Below are 20174 nucleotides of genomic sequence, written 5' to 3' on the forward strand. Positions count from 1 at the left end.
AGTTCTACATTTGTGACCATATAAAGCCTCAAAGGGGACCATTTTAATGGTGGACTGATAGGAATTATTATAAAAAAATTACACCAAAGGTAGGTACATTTCCCACTGGTACTGCCAATCCATAAAGTAAACTTTTAATAGATCCTCCAAAACCTAGTTTACTCTTTCTGTCTGACCATCAGTCTCGGGATGATAAGCCAAGCTAATATTTAACTTAGTGCCCAACGCTGTAAATAATTGTAATGTCCCCATTGGTTGCCAGCATAAGAATTTTAGGGATTAGCCTAATATTGGATCCTTGTAGGTTAATGAGGATGGTTAGAGGGTCTTCTGAGGATTGATCATCTCCAACATGCAACGATTTATGGATTTGGCCTTTGTTCGATGTCATTTGGACTCCATTTGCCATACTTACTATGTATAGTAATTCAGGGGTAATAGAGATGGGCCCTTTTTATTTTTAGAAAGTGTATTTGGTCACATGGAGAATTGTGAGGAGAGATTCCTATTTCAAACGGCATGGCAATCAGACAAGTATTTCAAGAGATATTAAAGTTCAAGTGACTTAAGTGATTTATTTAAATATTTTAATGTTATAAAGTTAAAGTAACTTAAGTGACTAAAAGACGAAATTGGCTTTTAATCCCACATTGCCTAGTTGTTTGTGTCTTCCCTTATATCAAGGTTATAAAAGCGTGGAGTTACATTGGGATTGACACCACGAATATATGTTATTTTACAAATCCAAAAGGTTGCTTAAATGTGACTGGATATTTCCTAAGGACGAAACCCTTTGAGGAAAAGAGTGAGACTAGACGCAAAACTAGTATCTTACATTGTGATTTTAGAACTGAGATTCAAACTGATATTGAGCTACAGGAAGTTGGAGTTCCACAGCAGGAAGTAGAGTAGGAGATTGAAATCTACACAGAGTTCTTGCATGTATAGGACATTGTCCAGTAGTATTGAGCTTGTTTGGCAAGCAAGGTTGGAAGATGTTCATAGTTGAGAGGTAAATACAATAGTTAAATTCATTTGCAGTGGCATTGATTCACATCATAGACTAGAAGCAGCTTGGCACGTATATGACATTGTCTAATCATTTGGAGTTTGGACAGCAAATAGAATGGACTGTGATACTAGTTGAGATAGTGTTGGTGGACTTTGCGTGAGCCAAGTTTCATATTATCCAAGGTCTTCTCTGTCTACATTCTCCTAGCAATGAGACGACAATAGCTTTGCACATGACAGTGAGCAGCAACAGATAGGCACTCCAAGCTTTACCACAAGTACACTTCACACGTGTCACCTTCAATGCAGCGATAGCAGATAGGAGTGGACGTTTAGAACAACAGGCATATTTATTACGACAACCACATTTTCATTTGCAGGGAGGTCACGGGCCAAGGACGTGACACTAAGTTTGAGTTGTGTGGACGTGAGAGTGATTGGGCATTGACACTACCAAAACTGAAGTCTTTAACACAGACCTTGGACGCCCAGCTAGCTGTGATTGTTATTAGGTTCCCTTTTATCATTTGTTTGTGCTTGTATACTTGCGTAGTAATGTAAACCAATTAAATATGTTGGACTTCATTCAGAGCTTACTCCTTCATGACATAAATAGATAAATTGTGTATGTGATCTTCTGTTGAAGGATAGTATAAATTCGAGACTGTTATTTCCGATTCTTTCACATTATTTGCAAGTCCCTTTGGCCATATTTTTGCATTTTCTAGAGTTGGATTTACTAGCAGTAGTATCAAAGTTTCAGACTTGGGTTACATGCCAAGTGTTTGACAAAATACCCCAAGTGGGGATTTAATTATTTTGATCATTTTAAGCCCAGATCATTACAATAATGTTTGACAAAATTTGGAAGTTTTCCTAGCATCCCTGTCCAAAATAATGTTCTCTGGAATTCCATGAAGTCTGAAAATCTCCTTCATGAATTTGTGAGCGATTTCTGGTGCCCCATCGGTTAGGTTTCCTGCTATGAAGTGAGCAACTTTAGTCAATCTATCCACCACTACTAGGATGGTGTTGTGTTTGTTCTGTGTCATAGGTAACCCTTGTACAAAATGTGTGGAAATTATTTGCCATTTCCACTCTGGTATTTCGTTTGGCTGCGAAAGGTTAGCTAGGTAAGAATGCTTTGCCTTTACTCTTTGGCATTCCAAACATCCTGCCACAAAATCTGTGATCTTTCTTTTCATTCCTTTCCAAAAATATAGTGGTTTTATATTAGACAACATTTTAGTCACTCTAGGATGTCCTGAATAAGAAGCTGAATGGGATTCCTCTAGAATCATTCTTCAAAGTTTGGGTTCGTTGGGTATGTAAATCCTGTCATGATATCTTAACAATCCATCTTCTTCTATTCTAAATTTTGAATACTTGGGACCCTGTGGGTCTTTGATAAGAGCTTAGCTGATCTTTGCATAAAATTCATCATGCTCCAAATGTTGTAGTATTTGATCTCTTAATTTGAATTTTATGACAGCCATCGCAGAAATATGTCTCCTTTCGCTTAAAGCCTCTGCTACCTTATTTTCCTTACTCTTAATATAGTTAATATCAAATTCGTAATTTGCTAGAAATTCCAGCCATCTCCTCTGTCTAGCGTTAAGGTTGGGTTGAGTAAAGATATATTTTAGACCATGTTGATCGGGTCAAAGATCAAAAGGTTTCCCAATCAAGTAGTGTCTCCACATTTGAAGGGCATGTACTATAGCTGCTAGTTCTAGATCGCAAGGAGCGTAATTCTGCTCATAATTCTTCAACTTCCTTGACTCATATGCAATCACCTGCTCATCCTACATTAGCACACCTCCCACTCCTTCCCCTGATGCATCAGTTATGACAACAAATTTCTTTTGTGGATCGGGCACTCTTAGTATGGTTGCAGTAGTTAACTTTTCCTTCAAATATTCAAAAGCTGATTGACATTTTTCAGTCCATAAAAATTTCTTTCCCTTACTCTGAAGTTAAGTGATCAGGTAAGCTATCTTGGAGAAATTTCTGACAAACTTCCTATAAAATCCTAACAATCCCATGAAATTCCTGACTTCTGTCACATTCTTAGGTATAGGCCATTCCCTAATTGCTTTAATTTTTGAAGGATCTACGACTATTCCTTGGGCTGATATAATGTCTTAAATAGTGGATTTCTTTATGATAAAAAGCGCATTTAGACAACTTCCCGTATAGTTTATGTTGTTTCAGCCTTTGTAGGACTTTTTCTAGATGCTCTTGATGTTCGTTTTCTTTTTTCAAATAGATTAGGATGTCATCTATGAAGACTAGTACAAACTGATCTAGACAATCTTGAAATATGCTATTCATCAAATTCATAAAAGTTGTTGGATCCAGCATTGCTTAACCTGAAGGGTAATACTGTGAACTCATAATGCCCATATCTAGTTTTGGATGCAGTTTTGTGAATGTCTTCATCCTTGATGCAGAGTTGGTGATATCTCGACCTTAGATCAATCTTTGAAAATACTGTAGCGCTTTTCATTTGATCAAAGAGGTCGTGTATTCTAGGAAGTGGGTATCGGTTCTTGACGGTGACCTTATTGAGCATCCTATAATCTATGCACAACCTTATAGTTCGGTCCTTCCTGACAAACAATATTGGGGCTTCCCTGGGTGAAACGCTGGGCCGAATAAGTTTCTTGTTTAACATATGTTGCAATTGCAATTGCAACTCCATTAATTGTGTGGTGGTCATATGATAAGGAGCTCAAGAAATTGGTTCTGCTCCAGGTACTAAATCTATGATAAAAACTCGAGATGGGGGTAATTCGAGGAGTTCTTCAGGAAACACATCTTGAAATTTCTTTTGGTAAGGATACTTCTCTTCGAAAGATTCTTTTGATTTTTCCCTAATTTCCCCATCTTCAAAATGTAGTCATCTCTATATGTGGCATTTATTGCAAAGATTTCGCAACCTTTTCTTTCACATTTCTTGAGTTGCATGGTGTATATACGTTTTGATTTAATTTCATGTATAACCCCCTTAATGCTTAGAGGTTTGCCTTGATTATCCAAACTGTCTATAGTTTTAGCAAGACAATCAACCTTGGCTTTATGTTCACTGAGCCAGTTAATACCTATAATAATGTCGTAAGACCCAAGAGGTGCTACATACAAGTTCAATTCAATGGAGAAATTTGGAAAATCAACCTAAGCCTCAAACAGACTGATGGGGACACAACCCAGGAACAGAATGGACACAACAGAAAAGGGAAATTGTATTAACTAAAAAATAAACTAGTACATTCATTACAGAGAAAATAAACTTCAAAACATGCCCTAAGGGTTTACAATAGCATAAATGTGGAGATAATTTCTCCTTTCAGTACCTCCTCTCAAACTCCACTCCGATTTGCCTTTTACAATGCTAGGAATCTCCTTAAATAGACCCCGGAGGGTTAAGGACTAGGAGTACATTCTAGAAAGTGCTAGTAGGCATCCACCGACCAAATAGAAAGTTCCAGAAGTTGCATTAGAAGTCGGCACAAATTTAGAAGAATTCAGAAACGGTCACTGAACTTTCGGGAGGCATAACTTTTGAACCGTAGCTCCGATTGATGAATCGTTTACATTTCCGAAAAGCTCTCGAAGCGCTCTAAAGCCCTATGGACGAGCTTTGCTCGTCCCCCATTTTTCGGCCCTTTTCGAGGTCATTTAATGCCCCTAACCTGACTTTGACGCATTCTTAGGAGGTCTCCAAAACTCGAAAAACTGCAATAACTTTCAAACCGTGGGGCATTTTGACCTGATTCTTTTTCTGGAATGCTCTAAATCACAATTACATTCATCTGGCCAATTCACACCTTCTAGTTTACCAAAATGATGGCCCAATTACATACTCCTATTTTTTCGGGATTTTCTAGCACATTGATAGTGGAACTGGGAGAGTTGGAACCTTTATTTGACCCAAATGGGTGTCCAAAAATGAAAACACATAAAACAGAAACTAAGTCTAAGTACTTTTTTTTTTTGGGTGACACAGGATTGCCTTTATACCTTTGGATGCTCCTGCATCAGACACCCAGGGTAGATTGAAAAGTGACCCTGTCACTTTATGAATGGTAGAGGAAATCCCAAATGGGAAACCTCAGCTGCTGAAATCCAAGTTGAGTCCTCGATCGGTCATCCTTTCCATTTGACCAAATACTCTTCATACTGCCTGTTTCTGGTACTCCTACCCACACGATGATCTATAATGTCTTCTATCTCCTCCTTCTTAGAAGCAGGAATCGGACATGGCTCTAACACCAACTCCTCATCTGCACCATCATCATGATACTCTGTTAAATCTGCAATGTTGAAAATGGGAGAAATGTGAATACCATCTGGCAGCTCCACCTCATAAGCATTTCCTGAGTCATGTTTCTTCAAAATTTTGTAGGGGCCAAATTTCTTCATTTTCAGCTTGTTGTAAGTATCGACTATAAATCTTTCTTTTCGTAAGTGCACCATGACTAGATCCCCTACTTGGAATTCGTTATGTCTTCTCCTTTGATCAGCCCTAGCTTTATACTCTTGATTCATCTTGGTAATGTGTGCTTGAACCTCCTCATGTAGACGCTTGATATGTTCAGCAAATTCTTCCGCTTCAGCATTTGTCCTCTCCCCTTGCTCTATCTTCCTCAATTCTGGTGCAGTCCTTGGGCTATTCCCATATACAATTTGGAATGGTGATTTTTCAGTACTCCTATTTATAGAGTTATTGTAAGCAAACTCTGCTTGTGGTAGAATCAAATCCCATCCCTCGGGTTTATCCCCAACTAAACATCTCAGCAAATTGCCTAGACTTCTATTTACCACTTCTATTTGGCCGTCAGTTTGTGGGTGATGCGTAGAACTGAATTTCAAGTCTGTTCTCAACTTTTTCCACAATGTCCTCTAGAAATACCCCACAAATTTAGTATCTCTGTCAAAAACTATACTCCTTGGAAGACCATGTAGTCTTACCACCTCTTTGAAAAACAAGTCTGCAATATGGACAGCATTATGAGTTTTGTGGCATGGAATGAAATGTGCCATTTTGGAGAACCTATCAACCACCACGAATACTGAGTCATTACCCCTTTGTGTCTTTGGCAATCCAAGAACAAAATCCATACTTATGTCCTCCCATGGCCTTGATGGAACAGGCAATAGCTGATATAGGCCAGTATTGTAACTAAACCCCTTGGCAACCTGACAAACCTGGCAACTCTGTACAAACTTCTTCACATCCTGTGAAATTTGAGGCCAAAAATAATGTTCTCTAAGAATGGCAATGGTCTTATCTCGATCAAAATGTCCTGCCATCCCTCCACTGTGTTTCTCCTTAATCAGATTTTCCCTCATGGAACTCCTTGGAATGCACAATTGACTACTCTTGAACAACATGCCATCCTGAATCAAATAGTCTAACCACCTGGTTCTATCTACAGCAACAGGTTCTTTACAAGTTTTCCATGCTTCAGCAAAATCAGGATCCTCGGGGTACAAATTCTTGAGTTCATCAAACCCAACTACTTCAACTTGCATTACTGTAAGCAACAACTGTCTCCTACTTAGTGCATCTGCAACCCTGTTAGATTTTTCAGTTCTATGCTTCAACACAAATGTATAACTCTGCAAGAACTCTACCCACTTCATATGCCTCTGATTCAATTTACCTTGGCTATTTAGGTACTGTAATGCCTGATGATCAGTATACAAAACAAATTCCTTTGGCAATAAATAATGCCTCCATTTCTTTAAGGCCTGAACTATTGCATAGAACTCTTGATCATAAACATAATACTTCTTCTTTGCATCATTCAATTTTTCACTAAAATATGCAATAGGCTTACCTTCTTGGCTTAATACAACCCCAATAGCGCTGCCATTGGTATCACAATCCACCTGGAAAACCTTTCTAAAATCTGGAAGTGCCAACACAGGTTGTTCTGTTACCTTCTTCTTCAGCAATTCAAAACTTTTCGCAGCTGCTGCAGTCCATTTGAACTCTTTTCTATCCCTTCTTATCGTATCAGTTAGGGGTGCACATATGCCACTGAAATTCTTAATAAACTTCCTGTAAAAACTAACCAGACCATGAAATGATCTTACCTCAGTAGCAGATCTTGGAGTAGGCCATTCCAAGATGGCTTTTACCTTCCCTGGATCCATTTTGAGACTTTCGGGTGATATGACAAACCCCAAATAGACTAACTCCTTTTTTGCAAAGATACACTTCTTCAGATTAATTAATAGTTTCTCTTCCCTTAGCCTTTCAAGGACACTACGAATATGCAGTAAATGTTCTTCCAAAGTTTTGCTGAAAATTAAAATATCATCCAAATAGACAATAACAAATTTTCCCAAGAACTTCTTAAGTACCTCATTCATGAGCCGCATGAAGGTGCTTGGGGCGTTCGTCAATCCAAAGGGCATGACTAACCACTCATAAAGACCCTCCTTGGTCTTGAAGGTTGTTTTTCACTCATCTCCTTCTCGAATCCGTATTTGGTGATAACCACTCTTCAGATCTATCTTTGTGAAGTACTGAGCTCCACTCAAGCAGTCCATAAGATCATCCATCCTTGGCAAAGGAAACGGGTATTTGATGGTTATCCTATTTATAGCTCGAGAATCTGTACACATCCTCCACTCTCCATCCTTCTTTGGTGAGAGTACTGCAGGTACTGCACATGGACTCAGGCTCTCTCAAATCAAGCCCTTCCTTAACAGCTCCTGAACCTGTCTATTTAGCTCCTCTGTTTCAGTAGGAGTCATCCTGTGAGCAGCCTTGTTAGGCAAACTAGCTCTTGGAATCAGATCTATCTGATGACTGATTTGCCTTACTGGTGGCAATCCATCTGGAACATTATTAGAGATAATATTTCCAAATTCCCCTAGTAAATCTGAAACTTCAAGTGGTATTTCACTACTACCTTCTTTATCTTTCCTAGGAATCAAAGCATAGCACATATGCTGATGTTTTATGCCATCTAAAAACTTCCTTCCATCAAGAAGACAAATCCTAGCACTACTACATACCTTTTCACCTTCCTTTTTCATGGGCTTCAATTTGTGGCGAACTCCATCCTTTGTCAGAGAGTATGTGTTTGCATGCCCATCATGTACTGCATGTCTATCAAACTGCCATGGTCTACCCAACAATAGATGGCAAACATCCATCGGAATAACATCATAGAGAACTTCATCATGGTAACTCCCAATTTTGAATTTCACTAAACATTGTTCACTTACTAGGACCTTATGATCATCTTTTACCCAAGCAATCCGATAGGGCTGGGGATGTTTCTTCCTCTTGAGCTTCAGCTTAGAGACCATCTCTTCTGATACCAAGTTATCAGTGCTACCACCATCAATGATCACGTCACAACATTTATCCTCACACTTGCATCTGGTACGGAACAAACTCCTCCGTTGTCCTGGTTCAATCTCACCACTTAGTAGGACTCTTTCATTTACCAAGGTCTCTCCTCTTTCTGCATCCTTTGAATGTGATGATTGCGCATCCTCATCCACATGAGCAACCCTAGCTTGGCCCTCAGCTCTCCTATCTGTCCTTCCTTGTCGTTGAGGGCATTCAAAGGCACGATGACCTTCTTCATTGCAATGGAAACAGGTACCACGGAAGCCTCCTCTTCCTTGTCCACGTCCTCTACTTCTTCCTCTCTGATTCCCAAAGTCTTGATCATGGGAGCGGTTGAAACCCTCATTCCTCTGGTTCCTGCTAGTACCCACATCTTCATTTTTCTTTTAGGTTTCATTCCGGCCTCCAGATGATTTACCGCTTCCCCTTCCTCCTTGACCGCGCTCTCTTTGTCTTCCTTCAAACCTTTTATTCAGCTTCTCTTCAACTCGTAGGGCAAACTGGTATGCCTCTTCAATGCTGGTCATTCTTACCAGACTTAATTCCTCCTAAATGCTAGGTCGCAACCCACTGATATAAGGAGCAATCTTCTCTTTATTTGCTTCTGCATGCCCCGCTCTAATCAAGAGTCGGTAAAATTCCTCTGTATATTCTTGGACTGATCTTCCTGCTTGCTTTAACCCATGCATCTTCTTAAACAAATCAAGCTTGTAGTCCACAGGAATGAACTGCTTCTTCAATTTGTCCACCATGCGATCCCATCTTGTGATCTTCTCCTTTCCTCTTCTGTTTCTTTCCAATTGAACCTCTTGCCACCAGATTTTGGCATAGCCTTTCAATTTGGCCTTTGCAAACTTAACCCTATCTGGGTCCCTGATATCCTCATACTCAAAGTATTCTTCCAGTTCATTGATCCAATCGATCAACTCATCTGGTTTCAAATTTCCTGAAAATACACCCACTTCAATTGTAGGTCTTTTCCCAAACTTAGTAATGGCCCTAAAAAGCCTTTCCTCTGCATGATTTAGAACTTCTCCGTCAAATTACCCTTCTGGTCCAATTTCATCTTCTTCGTTGTCATCTTCACTTTCATCACCTGCGGCCACAGTTGCTCCTCTATGGAGCTCCTCCTGCAATGCTTGTACTTGCCTTTGGAGGGCTCTAACCTCCTCAGGATTAATAGCTTTGGCCCTTCCGCCACGCTCTCTTCGTGGAGGCATCTTCTTAACTCAAACCCACAATCACACAGTCTTGGTGCAAACTGCCTCACAGTTGGCGCTCTGTCTACACACTCAGGAAAATCGGCTCTGATACCACTTGATGGGGACACAACCCAGGAACAGAATGGACACAATAGAAAAGGAAAATTGTATTAACTGAAAAATAAGCTAGTACATTCAGTACAGAGAAAATAAACTTCAAAACATGCCCTAAGGGCTTACAATAGCATAAATGTGGAAATATTTTCTCCTTTCAGTACCTCCTCTCAAACTCCACTCCGAACTGCCTTTTACAATGCCAGGAATCTCCTTAAATAGACCTCGGAGGGTTAAGGACTAGGAGTACATTCTAGAAAGTGCTAGTGGGCATCCACCGACCAAATAGAAGGTTCTAGAAGCTGCATTAGAAGTCAGCGCAAATCTAGAAGAATCCAGAAACGGTCACTGAACTTCCGGGAGGCATAACTTTTGAACCGTAGCTTCGATTGACGAACCGTTTACATTTCCGGAAAGCTCTCAAAGCGCTCTATAGCCCTTTGGACGAGCTTCGCTCGTCTCCCATTTTTTGGCCCTTTTCGAGGTCATTTAATGCCCCTAACTTGACTTTGAAGCATTCTTAGGTCTCCAAAATCCGAAAAACTGCAATAACTTTCAAACCGTGGGGCCTTTTGACCTGATTCTTTTTCTGGAATGCTCTAAATCACAATTACATTCATCTGGCCAATTCACACCTTCTAGTTTACCAAAATGATGACCCAATTACATACTCCTATTTTTTCGGGATTTTCTAGCACACTGATAGTGGAACTGTGAGAGTTGGAACCTTTATTTGACCCAAATGGGTGTCCAAAAATGAAAACACGTGAAACAGAAACTAAGTCTAAGTACTTTTTTTTTTTGGGTGACACAGGATTGCCCTTATACCTCTGGATGCTCCTGCATCACAGACACTATCTACCCTAGCCCTTGACTGGTTTGCATACTTGACTGTCCATGGTTTTGCCATAAAACTAGATCTCTTTGGAAATCTGCTTAATAATTTAGGTGATATAAAGCAATTACAAGCTCTACTATCAATTAATATAGAAACACGATTTCTGTAGATCTTACTCGGAGTTTCGATCAGGCCTATCTGTTGTTCTGCTTGCCAATTTTCAAGTGCTGCGTGAATCCTTTGCTGATAAAGATGTTGCTATGGTGGAAGGGGTGGTCGGGGTGGCTGATTGGTGTTGGTCTTAACAAGGCATTTATTAGCATAGTGATCTCCGCAATTGCCTTCATGTTGAAGGCAGCCCCTTCTTTTCATTGCCCTTGCTATTCTCATTTGTATTGGGATTTACTTTTAAAGTCCTTAATACCATTCTCTTTTGGTTCTGGCTTGTTAAATTTTTAGTCTTTAAACTATTTCTTCTGGGACCCAGTATCTGCACCTTCTGTATTCCAATTTGTTTTCCTTTTGTTATCCCAGATAGAATCATCTCTCTTGATTTTATATTCTTGACAGACGACTTTTTCTAAATCTTCTTCCATTGTTTGAGGAGTGAGAACATCAACTGCCCCACTGATCCTATTATTCAATCCCATGATAAATTTCCTCACTATCATGTTCCTATCTTGTTGGTATGGTCGTACATATTTCAGTAGTCGGGTAAATTTCTCCCAATACTTATGTATTGTCATATCTCCTTGTTTGAGAGTTCGGAAATCCAATAGCTTTGATCATAGAAGGTTTGGGGTAACCAACGGTTCCTAAAGATGGTTACAAACTTTTCCTAGGTAATTTCAGTTGTTTTGATATTCAATTCGACCTTGGTGTTTCCCCACCATGTAGCAACTTCTCCGGTATAGTGATATATTCCCCAAACTGCTTTTGAGGTCTCTGAAAAATCCCCAATTTCAAAGTATTGTTCCATTTTTGTTAACTAGGTCTCTGCATCCTCTCCGGATTGAGAACCAGAAAACTTGGGTGGTTTGATCTTCTTAATGTCTGTAGATAGGTCGCTTATTATTTCAAGTTTTTCTATTTTTCAGTTTGGGTAGGTGGAGCTTGAGGGTTTTTCTCGTTGTGTTCAGAGATTTTTGTTTCTGTTTTGGGAGGGGGTAAGGATTGCATTTCCTCTTGGTTCTGCCCCATCTGGGCTGCCATTTCATTCATTCTTTTTTCCATATTGTCTAACTTTAGTTGTGTTTTTGGCAAAATCTGAAGTAGCAAATCAGTAGAGGATTGTGGGTTGTTTTTCTGGACCATGTCATGGCCTACAACGTTTTCATCGTTGCTCATTTTTCTTATTTGTTTGACCTGAAAAATTGCAAGATTCTTATGTCAATTTTTCTTTTCTTTGTTGTTTTTTTTCTTCAAAAAAAAAGTTCACAACAAAATAAAAGAGATTGCGAGTAGATGAAACACATGAATAATCTAATTTATTTAATCAACTTTAATAGTTCTATATGCTGCATTTGCAGCAACCTTAATTTACAAAAAATTCCTCTTCGGAGGATGTTTACATTATAGATTTAGTTATTCTGAAGCAATTCATTCAGTTTCGGTTTTGTTCATATCCTGCACCATCCAAGCTCTATGGAAGTGCATAAGAGAGTTGGCTTGGTGGGCGTTTGAAATTTGAATTAGTTTGTTTCTATAGGCTGCTTTACTCGCAGGAGTCCACCCGACACTTTCATTCCTCATTCGTTGCAAAGCTTGTTTTAGGGTTTCATTGTCCTAAGGCATGGAACAACAAGTGTAATCGTAGTTTGGCATATTCTTAATCAAGTATGAAAAGATGGGATGCCGCGGTTGCTTGTTAGGTGTTTTACGTACTTACATCCTGTACATTTAATCTAAGAAAATCTTAGGTTTACTAATCCTTAGGTAGTGTGCCCAAGGTTCAGTGTTGAACCCAACGCTCTGATACCATATGTAACAAAACGATTTTTTTAAATTAAAAAGAAAGGAACTAATCTCTGATTTCAAGTAGAAATGAAAGTAATTCTTCAACTATAACATCTTAAAATCCATTTCATGAGACATTAACCGAAATAACAATCAACTGAAATAACTACTAATTGAAATAACCGTTTTCTATCATTCTTTGTATACAAGTAAAGTAAATTATTACTATTTATACTATGATACAAGAGGAAACAAATGCATAGCAGGGATAGAGAAAGAACATACAAAAAGTAGTTGGTGAGTCTTTAACTAATTGTGGAAGTCTCGGTTTTTGGGTAAGAGGAGAAGCATTGACTTAGCCTTAACCTCCCAACCGCAGACCATATGCATCCCCACACAATCTTTTGAAAAGAAAGGCCCTCCGAGCTAGGCTTGGGGTACTACTAGTCCAGCCATCCGAACAATACCGGTGTTTAGAATTTCCGCACGGTTATGGATGGACATGTCTAAATAACTAGTGCTATTGACATCATGCGATCTTTAGAAGGCAAGCACACCTTTAATGACTTTGGCCAAGGTTTTGGATGAGTTTCTAATACCCAATCACCACCGCTCGACTTGACAACAAGAAAACAATATAAATGGACATGCATGAGCTATTAAATGATTCTTTTAAAATAATATATTTATTGTATCACATCTGATTCTGTTTCATGTTCTTGCAGTTTTTTCTCTCACCTCTTCACCCTCTTGCTTGGTCATACAGCCGAGTGAGTCTAGGTGTTCAAATCCTAGAGTAATCCAACTCTTTTTGCTGAACCTCAGCTGGTGTAAAGAATATTATATATTTTTAGTACGTCATAACATAGTCTTTATGACTTGAGTACTTCTCTTAACGGTCTTACAAAGAATATAGTTTGATTCTGAAATCCATCAGTAACAGAGACGTTTGAACATATCATATACATTTGATCTTGACTCAACATGGGAAGAATGGACTCATCGAATGTCTATTTGATATTGCAATTCAATATTAATATATGGAATTCATGTACACATTTCTTACTGCTGTAAATTCGAATGCAAATATATACATAACAATTTATGATTGGAAAAGCTGACCACATAACCTGGTCTGGAAGATGTGGGGCTTGGCTTGACTCTAAGTAGCCGACTCTTCTTGACGTGAGCAATCCAAAGTGCAAAGCTCAAAGTAACAATGAATACGACTTGTCCTCAATCATTCACAACAAAATAAAAATAAGAGAAACGTATGAGAGCAGAGGTATAAAATGCAGAATATGTGTTTTTGGTTCTCCCAACTTGTATAAATAAAGGAGGCATTCGAAATAATAAAAGCTTCCAAGACGTCGTGACTTTATGATCAATTATAAGAAAAGAAGAACTATCTTCTTGAATCACTGATAAAAATCGCCAAGTGTACATTCTTGCCTCTTATAAGGAAAGAATAAATATGAAAGAGGACTTGCAGGTTATGTAATCAAAAGGATAATTTATAAAGTTGTAACACACACACACACACACAAACATTTGCACGCGCACGCGCGCGCGCGCACACACACACACACACACACATATATTTTATTATGATGGCATCATATTTAATATTTATCCAGGGTTGTACCTTACTAAGGTATGCATATCTAAATACGTGTATCACCTAGAAGATTATTTTATCTCCATATCTTTTCATGGTGTATGCACATTTAAATATACGTATTTTAATAGATATAATCTTTGTATAAATTAATACTATAGTGTCACCTTATGTTTATATCTATGTGCATGTACATAAATATGTATTATATTGAAGTGATAAGAATGTCAACCATAAGCCATTAAAGGTATGTACTTTAATTAAGTTAAAATGTTTAATGTTTTAATGTTTATCCAATAGCTAATGTGTGTCCAATGATTGTATCCTGTTATACAAGGCGCTAGGTCCTTTCCAAGGTAGTTAGAAGTCATATTTGTCTATCAGATAAATGGACTAAGGTAGTACCCCATTCCGTAGATCCCGTTAAGCAATGCTTCTCCCCTTCATCTGCTCCTCAATCACCCATGGAACAGTTTCCACAATAATAACAAGTTGCGTGATAAATCCATAATAACAATTAATATAGATATTAGTAAGGAAATTAGTTAATAACCGTAATTCTGAAACCAAACAACTGCCAACTACTATCATTATCATATGACAAATAACGGATAATGACCATCATCATTTAATAGTTATACAAAATAATTGATGACAACTAATTCCGTAGGATACAATGATTATATTTAACTACGCTTTTCACATGAATAGGAAAGAAAAATCCATTCAACTCAACAGCTATAATAATTTAAATTAGGTCAAAATTTGGGATGTAACATTATGGATCCTTTGATACAACATTTGATGGAGGTCTCTTTCACTTCAGAGAAGACATTTGAGTCTTTGGAGATTGGCTTTCGAAAGTCTCAAACGTCACTTGCGTTGTCATATTGCATGGTTCAAGTTGATCATACTTGTGTTGGAGATTTCTATTTAATCTTCTGAGGCATTATACATTTTGAGGATTCTCTATAGAGATTGGGGAGGATTCATTGATACACCTATGACATTGTTTCTTCCTAGAGGGAGGAACATCATTCAATTTTCTTGGTGCAGTTTCTACATTGATCTAGGAGCATCTATCATGGGCATACATTCTACATTGATGGTGGGCTTCTTTGCTTCTCTTCCTACTTACTTTGAGGAGTTGGGTTTTGTTCACAAGCAGTTACGATTGGTTCCTTGTTTGTCACCTTCTATTAGGCCTAATCCTAATTGGTTCGTGGCATTTTCATCAATCAAGGACATGGCGACACATGAGCATACTTCAGAGACTTCATACTTCATTTGGACTCTCTTTCCTATCCACAATGGGAAGCCTTCTTGCACTTGTACATGGTATATCTTCTTCCTAAGGGAATAAATGTTGTTTGTAGACATTGGGTTATGTTTTGCCTTTAAGCACTTACCATCTTTGGAGGAAAATATACATTATGGGGGGATATCTTGTCTCCTTGTTTCTTTCCTATGGAGGGGGATTCTTTATTGTAAATACATGATGTATGTCATAATAGGGGGGGTAGGGGGCTTGATTACTCCACCCATTCATGCTTGCTTCCGTCTCGCTTCTTAGGGGAGTGTTTTTCCCATGAGGTTTTCCCTCTTTCTTCACTTTATGAGAGATTGCATTTATCTCGCTTTTGCATATTGTACATGAGTATCTAACAAGACCTAATAGCCGAGACTCGTCATGCATTGTCATCTAGCTACTTAAGGGGGGATGGTGGTGTAATTAAATATTCACTACTTACACTTTATTTAAGTTTACTTAGGATAATGCTATTAGTTGTCATGTAGACACATAAGAGTTTGTATTTCATTTTAGCACATGGTGTTGGAGAAATCTATTTGAGGTGGAGTTTGTCGTCATCTCATACCTTTTTGTGTGAGATCCACCTATTTCTCCAATCACATTATCATCCTCTCATTGTTGCACATGTTGGACATTCTTTGTTGTAAAATCAAGAATGATCAACTTTTGGTAGACATGTGATTACACCTTGTCTAGTTGATAAGTTATCTCTTGCATCTCCTAGTTATCATGCATTCCTTATATATTCAGGCATATTTACTTTGTACATATCTAAATGGGCATTTAATTCATGTATTGATCATTATTGAGGCAATCAATTGATCATATCATTTTCCCATCTCTCTTGTGCTATCAATTGAGCTTCTAAATCTTGACATTTCATTCTTTGCCTGAGGCAAATTCTTACATACAAACATGTCAGCACCTAGGGTTCTTTTACCTTGATACATTTTTATTTCAACTGTGGACGCACTTTCAATGCCATTGAACTTCTCTGGTCATTTTTGGACATTAATATGATTTCTCTTTTCTATGCTTAAAACAATTCATGGGTACTGAATCTGAAATTCAGGTGTTGTTAATACTAGCACTTGTACGTAAAGGAGGTTCAAGAGATATAAGCCAATAGGAAATCATAGCTAGAATTTAAATCTATATCTGTTCTGATTGTATAAATATTTTGATGAGGTCGCAGGCAATTAATGATGGATCAAGTGCAAGGTTTTTACAATGCAGTATGCATTGGTGTTTATGATGGATTACGTATCCGGGAATCGCTTGATGATGACTGTACACCACAAATTTGTCACAAAGTGTCTTTGCTTTTTTGGTCCCTTTTTGAAAATTAAAGGATAGATATTTATATATAAATAAAAATCATTCTATAATTAGTAAAATATAATAAAACAGTTAAAGAATTAAATTTATTCTAATATATTTCATTATGAGAGCTCTGGTGAAGTGATACACATCTTTAGGCCCTGTTTGTTTGCTGGAATTAACCTGGAATAGGGAAACGGGAATAGGAAAATTGGAATAAATCTATTCCAATTTTGGCCCAAAATGAGAATAAATCGAATTCTAATTTTTTTTGGAATTTGATTTATTCTCATTTTGAGTCAAAATTAAAATAGATTTATTCCAATTTTCCTATTCCCGTTTCCCTATTCCAAGTTAATTATTAGAATATGCTGGAGTACCAAGAACATTAATTGTTAAAACTTAATTTCAAATTAATATTCTGAGTCGGCCCTTTCTTTTCCATTCTCTTAGACCCTAAATGTAATTACACAAGTATTCTTACATTTTAATATCCTTACATTTTTCTCCAAACGTATCTCAAGGAATCCATGTATGATATCTGTCTGGGAATTGTAATTTTTATAACCATCAATATGAATTAGAGTTCTTTCTTATTCTCAACTTTTCTTTTTACCTAGCGATCACATTTCTGTGCACTTTTAAACAGGCCGAACTTTGCCGTAATCAAGAATGCTCGGCTCGGATGCACAAGTACTGTCTTAAAAGAAAGTTTCAACATCAACAGGTATGCTTTTATTCATATACTGATGAAAAATAATTCTTGAATTGATTTGTGCTTGATGTAAGTCAAATAATTTTGAAATTAAAATTCTTAATTGAAGTGGTTGAAGATGGCTTTGTTTTACAGTGTAACAATACTATCTCGTTTTACCTGATGATTCTGTTCTAGATCACACACCTAATTGGCTGTATCGTAGCCATACAACCCAAATAAAGGACGCATTGGGAGGATTTGACATGTAACCCATCTGTATTGAATGCATTTGTTATATATCCATTCCATATCTGAAACGGACGCATGTTATTTAACCTTGGAATATCTGTATTGGTTAGAAATGGATTTTAGTTATCTTATCTACCTGGATGTGTTTGTGGAAGAGGGAAATTCTTGCAGAACTTCATGCCTTTTTTTTGTTTATGATTGTTTGTGATATGTCGAGGGCAAATAAATATTAGTTTGGGCGAGTGCAGCAATTTACTGATAAGGAAACCTTATAAATGTAGGTAGCCAGAGTCTGCCCAAGTTGTGGCACTGACTGGGATTGTTCTGAATTGAACATTGAAGAACCTGATTCATCTGGAGCTAATCCTTCACAAAGAACTAGAATGGAATCACATGTTGATAAAAAGCCAAGGAGAGCTTCCAAAGTTGTAAGTCATTAGATTCAGCTCATTATTAATAATGAAAGCTAGTGACGATCCATGCAAGCATTGCATTTGTGGCTATTCTGTTCAACATTCTGTCGTCAACTGGGTCAAGGAATTTCATGGCTACCGTTGTTTTTAATCAATAATGACATGCTTGTCCATCCTACTTTTGTAAAAGCTGTATTATGTCAGGTTCTTGAAATATTTTATTGTAATATTTATGCTATTATGAATTTGATACAGAATTTTTAAAATATGATTATGCATCTCCAATAATGCATGTGGATGTTATGTTTTAGCATTTATTGAAATTGACTGGAATTGTTCTGAATTGCAAATTGAAGAACCTGGTTCAAAATTTCCATTTCTAAAGGCCATCTAAGTATGTCACACAGAAATAAAATCCAAGGGGAAGCAAGATATATGGCATTAATTTCAGCCTCATGAAAACCGATTAACGAAAGACGGATTGTGGCTAATCTGGGATGGATGTGTGCCAAAATATCAAGTTAAATTGGGCTACGCAATAGTTTGGTGTAATGTAGTGATAACTTTCTTTGTGGTAAACAATGACATACTGGTCATTTCTATTTTTGTAATAGGTGAAATAACTTGAATGGACACCTTTCCTGATGAGTGTTGGGTGAAACTGTAGTATAAATATTAAGGATAAATGATAAGATTAAGAGTCAGTTCATCTCACATTTAAATATCAATTCGGAGTCGTAAACTGTGAAAGGTATAGTGGCTATATGCTCAAAGGATGAAGATATCATGTCAAGTGGGGATGGATGCAACTGAGAACATGTGGAAAGAAACCTATAACAAACCAAAACAAAACTGGCAATAGGTACTGTCACTTCCTGGCGACATGAGTTAAGCTGAAACCTACAATAAATCAAAACATAGCTGGCAACAGGGATTGTCACTTCCTGCGACAAGAATTAAACGTTTAAATCTAAAAGCAAATTATTCTAAACATTTGAAAGAATTATAAATGTAAAATTTAATCTAGAATCTAACATTGCATAAAATAAATAAGAAATCACATAAATTTGAATGCACACTATATCTTAAACAATACATGAATCAATAATTAATTACAATAACATGAATTAAAACAACTAAGCTAATATAAGAATTTTATATAAGAAATCAAATCGAAACATATATAAAATAAAACACATTCAAATTTAAAACAAATCACCAGTCATTCTGAGAGGTGGATCTTGCCTCCTCAGTACGCTTGGTGATGAATAATTAATGCTCTTCTACACTCATTTGATCATAATGATATTTCTTTATTCATCCAATAATATAGAGTTTACACAAGCTGTTGCTATAGGAACTTTCTTACAAAGGTCTGAAATATTTGATATTAATCTACCCCCTTTGTTTTCAGTAGACCATATATATAAGACCATACTTATAACAAACTAAAACCAATTGAAAGAAAAGAGAATAGTTTGTTTTCCAACTATTAACAAATATCACAATGGAATGGCTCATGTACAATTCCATTTGCTGGCCACATTATAAATCTGCTGTAACAACAAGGAAAAAATAGAGATGGGAATGGTTATATTCTTGTCCATCTTTGTAATCATATGTACTACAGAATGTCCAGCAAATTAAATCTTCCATAAATCAATTTCCATGTGATTAGAGTCATTGCATAAAAACGTGGAGCATTTGTTGGAGTAAATTTATAAATTATTGTGTTTAGAAAACTGTATGTAACTTCCAAACGGTTTAGTTGTTGAAGATTTTGCCATGAAGAAAGTTAAATGGCCTCATTTTGCACAAAACCCAGATCGTGGATTTTTGAAATTCGTCCTCATTTTTCTGAAAATTGAAATGCAAAACAAATTATGATATTTTTAATCGGCAGATTTTTCTCTTTTCTATAAGTCCACATATCTTGTATTATATGTTTCTAGATATATAAATATATGTATTTTAAGTCATAAAATAACTATATTGATTAGTAAAATCAATCAATTATAAAGTTTCATTAATATATCTAAAAGCTTTATTAAGTATTACTTATTTAT

The 20174-nt window shown here is 37.0% G+C and overlaps 1 protein-coding gene across 1 annotated transcript in view; it reads left to right on the forward strand.

The window, feature by feature from the left end:
* The window catches only part of EMB1379 (embryo defective 1379), an 82771-nt gene extending 64395 nt beyond the window's left edge, over nucleotides 1-18376 (forward strand). The window contains exons 5-6 of the mRNA XM_089822643.1: nucleotides 17399-17476; nucleotides 17977-18376. Coding sequence (XP_089678769.1) covers nucleotides 17399-17476; nucleotides 17977-18135 — 237 coding nt within the window. The 3' untranslated portion in view covers nucleotides 18136-18376. The remainder of the gene's footprint in view (nucleotides 1-17398; nucleotides 17477-17976) is intronic.
* The last annotated feature ends 1798 nt before the right edge of the window (nucleotides 18377-20174 follow it).

This window comes from Cupressus sempervirens, chromosome 1 (genome assembly GCF_028749045.1).
Source record: "Cupressus sempervirens isolate cs-2001-9-10 chromosome 1, ASM2874904v1, whole genome shotgun sequence".
NCBI classification, from domain to species: Eukaryota; Viridiplantae; Streptophyta; class Pinopsida; order Cupressales; family Cupressaceae; genus Cupressus; species Cupressus sempervirens.